We start from the raw sequence: 9,920 nt of genomic DNA on the forward strand, positions 1-9,920 counted from the left end.
TTTACCGAGAGAGTGGTGAGGCGCTGGCACAGGGTGCCCAGAAAAGCTATGGCTGCCCCATCCCTGGCAGTGTTCAAGGCCAGGTTGGACAGAGCTTGGAGCAACCTGCTCTAGTGGAAGGTGTCGCTGCCCATGGCACAGGGGTTGGAACTAAATGATCTTAAGGCCCTTTCCAACCCAAACCATTCTATTATTCTATATTATTAATGAGACAGCTTAAACCCAGACACACCATTAAAGAGATGTTCAAAAGACACCTTAATTCTTTCAGCAGTGCAACAGGCAATGGTTTTCCACCATTGCAAGAGATGGTAGTTATGCTATGGGTTGACCTTCTGGATCCTCTCACATCCTGGTAGGCTGGAAATACAAAGTCTTAATACTTTCCTGTCCTCTAAACTGCTGCTTTCTCCATGTCACTACAGCTCTCTCATTTATAGTGTTTAGGCTCTTGCAGTGCACAATCTCAGAACAGCCAGATGCTTTTTTTAACAGCACATAAGCAATTTAATTACAGATTATAGACCTAGAATTTGATGTTCTACAGAGAAAGTTGGTCAGATTCTAGGGATTAGCTCATATTTTAGGAATCTCCTCCAGTTACCAATTTGCAGTTCGTAACTGCAGTAATCTCCCTGTCTCAGACAAAATGATGAAGGCCAACATTTCCTGATTAGGCTCCATGCATTTTGCTCCCAGCATCCAATGTACCCATCTTTCAAACACTATCCAAACACCAGCCACGTCACACGCAGCAATACCAGAGGTCTTGCAAAAGGCCGACTTGTTCCCCCCCCCCTAATCCTCTTTAGTTAATGATCAAATCTGTTTCCTTCCTTATCTGAATACTGTCATTCTGCAAACAAGAATCCTGGTGTTCATCTGGTCGGTGTCTCTCACTGGGAATGCTGGTGAAGAGTCTGTGTGAAACTAGACCCCGAGTTCAAGCCCGGATTCCTGGTTCTTTGAAGTCTGACTAGCAACCAAAAGTCTGCAGCCCCAGGGAATACAAATAAATGTCCCATTCCCCCCAGACACACACAGAGGTCCCCAGTGGACTTCAGTTAATCCACTTAAGCCTTACTCCATCTCTCTGCATACACCGTGTATTTTGTTCTCAGTGAAAAAACACTGAAGCTCACAATCCAACGTGTACTGGAGGTCGCTGGGAAGGTTCCCACTGATTTCAACAGATCCTGAATCACAGCACTAACTTAATAAAGTGTTGGGGGGTTAACTGGTTGTGTCTCTTCCCATCTGTCTTTTATACCCCATGAAGGACTTTAATAAAAGACAGAGAAAAATTACTCAATTATGGACAGGGAGAGACAAGAGAAAAACTGATCACACCCTAAAGAATCAATTTCAGATTAAAAATTAACATAAAACTCTAAAATTTACATTAAAAACACCAAATTAACATAAACCAAGTGGTTTACATTTTAGAGTATTCATTTCTCTACCAACACTCAGTTTGGTGCAACTGCATAATCAGAAAGCGCGACACATGAAACCAGAAGAAATATAATGTTTCTGAGCCTCAGACAACTTAATATCTTCATTTTTGGTTTAAAAAACATGAACACCAATTCTGCCTTAAAACTCCATGCCTTGATTTCCCTTGATTAGCACTGCAATTTGAGGCATAGCTTTCCAAAAGTGCTAATCAAATTCACCTCTAAATGTCACAGAAATTGCTGCCCCAACCCATAACTGCTAAGCAGGTTTTTTTACCTTAAAAAGCTCTAAATTAGACCCCTGCACAGATGCAGGATAAACAAGGAAAGGGTAAATTAGGAAAAACAAACTATAGCTATTGCAGAACACAAGTACTGTACAGCCTTTTTAAGCCTGAAGGCAGCAAAGACTGCATTATAGGTTGGCATGAACTGCACAGCTAAAGATTGCCCAGTTTGGGCTCCAAAGTGGTTTTCTCCCAAACCAGCCATTTCTCAGGATGCTGCACTGCTGATATGTTGCACATTGCCATTTCACAACTAAATCCCATCAGCAATGGCCCCAATTTATGGAGGACTCATCTAACCCTAACCAAATCCTGACCATTCTACCTACATTTCCATCCATTGCCCTCCCAACCATCAGGGCCCACGTCTGGAGAGCACCGTTTATTGCTCGCACATGTGCAGTGCTTCCTGGATGTGCTGCTCCTTCCCAGATCCAGCTCCCTCTCCTGGACACTGCCCAGGCTGAGCTGCTGTCTTACACCACATAGTGCTCCCTCATCACTTATCTCCAGCATCTTCCCGAGCACCTTGGAAGGGCAAATCCCATAGGCAGCACCCGCTTCTCAAACTCCACCACCAAATTATCCAGACCTTCTCTCCCAAGGCACCAGCTACAGCTGCAAGAGGCTTTGCCCTGTAGGCAGTGGTTCCTGTGTTATCAGACACATTGAGTAGTTGAAACTAAAGACAGATCCTGCAAAGGATTTCAGCAATGTAAGAGATGCACATATCTAGAGGGGGAAAAAAAAAGGAAGTTATTGATCAGTTTGACCTTGCTCCCTCTCCCTGAACCCCTCTTGAGAAACCATACCCCTAAAGTGCCAGTAACACAGACCCTGCTCCCTTCTCCATGAACCTTCCCTTTGATCGTGGCTTTGTCAGCGGAGGGAAGAAAAGTCCCTTTGGCCCCCAAAGCCTGTGCTTTTCTTCGTCTTCCTTAACCTCTGTTCTGAAACCTCTCTCCCTTTGGCCTTGTATCTCGGGTTTTTCCACTCTCCATCTTCCCACTCCCTACAGGTAAACATGGTCAAACAAGCTGACTTCCACCTGGGGCACTGGCTGGCATACTCACTGTGCTGCTGGGGCATGGGGCAAGGTTTACTGCTTCTCATTTGTCCTGTAGCTTCTTCCTGGAAAGGGGTGGCAAAGCAGTTCTATTACATGAACCAGAATTCACATAAGTCAGACAACGCTGAGGGACCCACATACGCAGCACACTGGGTTCAACCATGCCATGAGGTCTAAAGCACGGATAAAGCCTTCTCAAACAATGGCACTGCATACTCCTCAGCCTCTCCAAACGCTCTGCAAAGCTGCGCTCTTGAGTGTCTGTAATGCTCATGCCAGCCAGATTGGTTCTGATCTCTGGCAGCAAAGAGAGCAAGGTCTTACTCAGAAGGATGCTGAATTGTCAAAAGAGCCAGCAGCCACTCAGCACCACTACTGGCCAGGCAAGCAGGTAACAACTCAGTCACCAACAGAGCTGCAAGACTCTGCCTCACACTCAGGATAAGCTTGTCTTCCCTCTCAGCAAATCCCATTCCTGGATTTGCAGTCTTTGGACAATGCATTCACCAGCATCTCCTGTCAGTTCAGGATTTATTTGTCCATCAAGAACCAGGCAGCTTGCCTCCAAGCCACCTCCAGCTCAGGCACATATTGCACAGAGGAGTCCACAGCAGGTTCCTCCAGGATGGAGCAAGCTGATGCGGGGCTTGATCCAGAGTCACCCACTCCTTCCTGCCCCTTTAGCAGGCCAAACCCCTCAGAGTGACTCTCACTTTCTGTTATCAACTTAATGAAATGAGAACATAACTGAGAAAGGAGCTTTTTCAGAAAACACTTTGATGACCAGGAGGCAGAAGCTGATGTTTGCCTATAGCCATCCTTTCCAACATCACAGATGGGAATGATGTGAGGCCATGGCTGGGCTCCTAATCCAAGGATATCCCCTGCAGGCTCTCAGCACAGCTCTGCACACCACCAAGTCTTCAGACCCAGCATAAAACCCCATCACCCTTGCAGCTGCTCGCTGGCTTTTCCCCACTACTTCCCAATTTGGGTGTTTTCAGCCCATGCCAGTCTCCTCTGTTCCACTTGAAGCACTTTGCCATTCTCCAGACTCTCTGCTCCTCTGTGGATTGAAAACACTCATCCTGAGCAACTCCCCTGCTCCTTCCCACTCAGGAGCTGGAGCCTTTGACAGCTCACATGGGAGCAGCTCCTCTACCTGCTGCGAGCTGATCTTTACATAAGTAATACATGTAAATTGTCAGCGACTGCTAATAGACCTTCACTACTTATTCTCACCACAGAAGGTGCTTTACTGTACTTTTCCATTAACACTCGCCCCCACCTTCTCCTTCCCCTCCCAGCCTCCTCTCTCCCTTCTTCAAATCCACATGCTACCTATACACACAACCCAAGAATGCAACACAAGAGTCACCCATTTGAAATTATTTGGTCTGTTCATATTGCCCTGTCACCTCAGCTCCTTTACCCCGCTCTAGGCTCAGCCTGCTATGATGGGAGAATGAGAGAATCCCATTCTTCATGCTCTGTAAAGATTTAAAGATGTGAAATCCAAAACTTTCCTGTTATATGGCTTCCTCTCTCCCCCCATTAAAAGAAGTCTTAACTTTTAGTTCAAGCCCAAACCACAAGAAGAAATGAACCAAGAGCATAGAGCTTTGCATGAAAACCAAACTACACTTTCCACACACACACAAAATCTGCCTGGAGCCATATATCAAGTGCACCTTTGACCCAAAAAGGCCCTGTGCTGGAAGCTGGCAAGCTGTGGTTGCACTACTGAAAAGAAGAAGGGGGAGAATATTCATGGTATTTTCATTATTATCAGAAAAATTAATCAAATACGTTTTCAATTGATAAATTCCCCTGCAAAGTTTTGCAACACAGAAGTAACAACACCCTAGTACTGAGCAAAGAGCCAGAGTGAAACCAAGCACCCCCTTTTCATCCTGCAACCCTACAGCCACAAATAAACACACAACAGAGGAGTCTGTTCTTAACACTTTCTTGTTTTATTGCTATTCCCAGCAAAGCTAAAGACTTTGGGGTGGTTGCTTTGGGGGCTTTTTAAGTGCTTATCTCCCCCTTGCCTCTTTGCTTGAAATAACGTGAAAGCAAACAAAAAAGGCTGGGCTGCGGGACTGCTGAAGAGCTTCCCAGTAGCACCCAGGTTGTTCAAAACCACACCAGTGCAGTCCAGCCTGCAGCTGGAGGATGCTCTGAGAAGAGGGGACACATGGCTTGCTAAGAGGACACAGCGCCAACCTCCTGCTGTTGTTGTACAGACCTGCTAACAGGCACTGTGCTGAAATAAAACCTTTCAGGGGAGGAGAAGCTTCAGAAGATGTACTATAATCCTGGCTGGGCAAGCTGAAAGCTATTGGGAGCTCTGTAATATAACTGAGGGAAGAGAAGGGGGAAAGCAGAGGAGATGGCAGAGAGAAAGAGAGGAGGAAGGACACCAGAGACAGCCAGGAACCTACAGGAAGCCAAACCCTCCCGAGAAGGCTTTAGATTTCAGAATTAGGAAGAAGTAGCACGAACCTCCCATAGCTCTAGCTCTGGGGAAAGAAAATACTAGTATTAAATGATATGGAAGGAGAAGGAAAATAAACTGGATTTAAATAATAACTTATTTTACAGCACTCTGTGGAGCCTGGCTGAAATTGGGAAGGGTAGGGTCTAATTACTTAAACTTCTACATCTGGAACCTGATGATAGCAATCAGCCAAAAAAGGGCACTTTGCAATGATTTAGGAGGAGGGTGAAGGGATCAAATAATGCACATTTGTTGTCAAGAGCTCTGGGAGCAGCTATTTACTTGTAACAGCACTTTCAACAAGACCTCAAAGACATTCTGCATTGACAAAATGTCCATCTCTGCCATAAAGAACACAGTGCAAGACCAGGGTGGAAAACCTTCAAATCTCAAAACAGCATTTCTCAAACCTCCCTGTCCCATGAATTACTGTGTTAGGGACTGCAATTAGCCACTGAGAGACAGGCTGCAGTGGTGGAAGCCTGTGAGATAAGTCTTCAACTGGCACAGCAAAAGCACATGAAGATGCTTCTGCAGAAACAGAGAGAGGTGTCTGCGCAGCAGAACACAGATTAAGACCTACACAGTTGTTCTCTTCCTCAGTGTTCAGGGCTCAATTCTGTGTTACTTCACACTCTCCTCCTTCAGAAGGGTTTTACCACTTGGTCTGCCCACACTTACTTGGAGAAGTGGAGAAATAGGTCCCAGATCTGAGAACATCTCCAAGGAGACTGTCAGCTCTTAAGAACTTCAGCACCATCAAATTCACAAGAGCATGGTGCCAGCTACTACTAAACAGAATTGCACAGAGAGGGGTTTCACTCCCTGTAGTGCTCAGCTGGGAGGACCTCACAGGCACAGCCCTGCTACAAAGAGCAAACCTCCTTGAGCACTTCCAGCTTGGATCCGTTTCCCCTTCCTTCCTGTTCCTGCAAGCAGCAGGTTGTTCTGGTCAGTGACCTCCATGAATCCTCAGCTCCTTTCCCACCTTCCCATCTCTAACGTGCCTCTCAGACAATAGCTGCTTTGCCAGGGACTTCCCAGGTTCTGGCTGCTTCTGGAAACCCCCTTCAAAAGAAAAAAGAAGAGGAAAGCTGTTATAATTAAAGGGATGGGGGAGAAGGGAGCACACTTCACACCTGCCTTGTTCTGCCTGTCCTCCTTCTGCAGAAGATCCAAAGGGAAAGCATCTCCCCGGCTCACATCAGGCAATAAAACAGCCCCTCAAGAGTGGAATAGTGGATAGGAAGGAGCTGACATGCCCCCAGATCACGCTTAGTGATTCTGCCCCTCACCTATGCATGCCTGTACAGCCCAAATTGTGCTTCTTCCCACACAGTCAAAGGGTCCCTCATTCTTCTTGCCCTCCCTTGTCCCACCTGAACAAGCTTGCAGCTCACACAGCTGCAAACAAGCAGGAGCTCCAACCATCAGGATGTGACCACTTCTCTGATACTTTAACACAAGGTCCCCCCAAAGGATTTGCTGCTTAATGAAGCAGGAATGAAAAGGTTACATTTAAAAGGGTGAAATGAAAGAAGGAAGGAAAAACATCCCACAACTGAGGAATGTCAAACTGTCACAGAGGCATCAGCGGTTTCCTCAGCAAGTCTGAGACTCGGCGTGTGTGGAATTGCCATGGCTGGGAAAAAGTAATCTGTCAGAGTAAATGGTTCCATCTTCAGAAAAGAGCTTGGACGAGCAGCTTGGCACAGAGGCTTTAAATTGTTTTCTGCTGTTTCTAAACGCAGGCTCTCTGAAGAGATCAAAAGGCAACCTACCTTCCCTCGAGAGCATCCCAGCCCAGCAGCTGAGCCATGGGCTTGCAGCCTTTGACAGGGGAATCCGCCTGCTCACAATCTCTCCATCTGAGACACAACAATCAGTTTCCACTCCACCAATGTTTGGGTTGTAGGCAGCACAGCATCTTCCCCACGCTGGGATCAGAGCTGGAGCCCAAACACTGCTGCAGGCAATAGCCTGCAGCTGGAATTTGACCTGTCCCAAATCTGGCCCAGGTTTCTGGCTTTGGGCTGTTACTCAACCAAAACAAACAGCAGAAACCACTGTTACCTGACTGCACCCAAGCAGAAGTTGCAGGTAAATGTCTCCTCTCTTGTGCTTCTTCCATTACAAAGGAAAAAACCATCCTCCTATTCTGTTCTTTCCAGCTCTGGTACCCAAACTCTTCCTCCGAGGCTCCCTTTCTCACAAAGGTTTCCTCACTCTGGACTGCAGAAGCAATTTGGGGTCTCCTCCCCATTCTGCCCCTCCCAGGTGTTCCTATTCCCCTCTCCTAATTTGAAAACGGCTGAATCCATTCTCCCTATTTCCTGTCATCCCGCTTTCACTCCCAGCCTGCAATCTCAGCTTCATCCTCTGGCTCATTCATCCTCCATCCCCTTCCCACTGCAGCCCATGGGTTTCAATCATACCCACACTGTAAACTCACCTGATCCTGATGTGGGTACTTGTTCTTCACTTCTCTTACTGCTCTCGTTGGTCAAAATCCAGTTTCCCACTCACAAAGTCCCACACATTTGACTTACTCTTCACCTTCACGCCCAACACACCACCACCCTACAGAGCAGTGTTCAGTCCCAGATGTAGCATATTTATAACCCCAAATCCACAACCAGAAAGCAGCAGCCTCCACCAGAAGCCCAGCAGAGAACACTAATCAGTTTTTCATAAGGAAACTGCAAACTGAGCTATGGGAAACTCAGCAGTCTGGATTTACACACGAGGGAATATCGGAATCGCTTTCATTCTGACTGAAAGAGTCATAACCCCGCATTTCACCAAGAGCTGAAGCCAAACTAGAAACAGAGCACGTGTCAAAGCCATACAAAACTACAACTTCTGCATGGTTTTGATGCAAAATAATCTAAGCAGGCTGGCAGCCTACAAATTCTAATGATTTTGCGGACAAATCTGGGGCAAGCTTAGAATTTGTAGCGCAGTGTGTTACATGTCAGTTTAGGTTTCACTGTGAATATTTTCAAGTGGAGCACTCACGGGCTCCAAGCACAGCTCGCGGCCTTCCTTGCCTAAGGGAGAGCACACCTGAGCTCAGAAACTGGTTTGATCATAAACTGCTTTAAGGTCATGTCGGTTCCAGGTCCTGACTGGCACCCAAGCATGTGGTTGCTCTCCAGACCTATGTAAGACAGTAAAGACTTGCTCCTGCACAAGACAATGAATCATAGAATTGAGTAGGTTGGAAAACACCTTTAAAATCATTAAGTCCAACCATTACTGCAGCACTGCCACTAACCCACATCACTTAGGGCCTCGTTTCCACGGTGTGTGAACACTTGCAGCGACAGTGACTCCAGCACTGCTCTGGGCAGCCTGTTCCAATGCCTGAGCACCCTCTGGGGAAGGAATTGTTCCCTATATCCAGTCTAAACCTCCTCTGGCACAGCTTGAAGCCATTCCCTCTTGTCCCATTCCTTGTTTCTTGGGAAGAGACCAGCCACCTCTTCTCTCTTGCAGCTACCTCCCAACATCTACCTTGAAGAAAAAGGACAACCAGCTCCATCCAGCTCTGCAGCCTCATGTGTGAACAAACTCTCCTTCCAGCTCCACCAACACGGGAGCCTCAGCACTATCCTGGCCATCAGTGAGTCCCACCAACAAAGCAAGAGCTGGAAACAGGAGGCTCTTCCCATTCCAGTCTCAGCCATCCCCTCAAGCTTTGTGCACACAAACACATACCCCAACATCCAAAATTAAGCAGTGCTTTGGTAAAAGGCAGGCAGGGCTCCTTAGAGGCAAAGCACCCTTCAAACCATGTCCTACAAGTGGAAATCCATCACTGAGCAAGCAAGGTGGCTACAGGCCTCCTCCTCTCGCAGCAGGTCGAGGCCTGGCTCCCCAGCACCAGCAAGGAGCCCCCGGGAGGGCGAGCACCCACCGGAGGCTTCTCCCTTTCCCGGGGCAGGGCTCCCTCCACCTCACCTGAGGGTTTACAGCGGGGAAGGCCATGAGGGATGGGGCAGCCCCGGGACTTTACAGGGCTCTGCGTGGCGACAAGCCCGGGGTGTATCGGGCCGGGCCCCCACCCGCTCCCGGGGCGGGGGAAAGAGGCGCGGGGCAGCGCCCGGAGACTCACAGTAAAGCCCGGCTATGGATCGCAGCAGCACGATGCGGGTCAGCCAGAAGGTGCCTGGCGGTAACGGCGGCCCGCCCTCGCTGCCCGGCTGCCCCGCCACAGCCCGCTCCGGGGCCTCGGCAGGGCCGCCCGCTGCCGCCGCCGCCCGCCTCTGCCGCAGCGCCGTGCTGGGCGCCGCCATGTCGGAACCCGCAGCGAGCATGCGTGAGGCCGGGCCCGCCCCCCGCCGCGCCGAGGACTGCTCCCGCCGCCGGGCCGGGCGTGAGGGCGGTGGCTGAGGCTGCGCTAAGGCCTTGGGGGAGAATGGGGTCTGGGTGGAGGTAACGCGGCAAAACGGCTTTTGTATGGAAAAATAGCGTTTGTGCGCCCCTGCCCCTTCGAAAAGCAGAGAGAAAGTGCAAAGTTAAAGGAAATGAATAAGGAAAGAAGCAGGAGTTGGCTCCAGAGCCTTTCATCCACCCCTGGCACAAGGCCCTGTGAAGCAACG

General features: G+C 48.6%; 1 protein-coding gene across 1 annotated transcript in view; it reads right to left on the reverse strand.

Annotated features, from left to right (window-relative positions):
* Positions 1 to 9,635, reverse strand: part of LMF1 (lipase maturation factor 1) — a gene marked incomplete at both ends in the record, with an annotated part of 185,806 nt that extends 176,171 nt beyond the window's left edge. Inside the window, one exon of the mRNA XM_080619377.1 lies at positions 9,434 to 9,635. Coding sequence (XP_080475503.1) covers positions 9,434 to 9,635 — 202 coding nt within the window. The remainder of the gene's footprint in view (positions 1 to 9,433) is intronic.
* Positions 9,636 to 9,920: the final 285 nt, after the last annotated feature.

Source organism: Psittacula echo, assembly GCF_963264785.1.
Source record: "Psittacula echo genome assembly, chromosome: 5".
Classification (NCBI taxonomy): Eukaryota; Metazoa; Chordata; class Aves; order Psittaciformes; family Psittacidae; genus Psittacula; species Psittacula echo.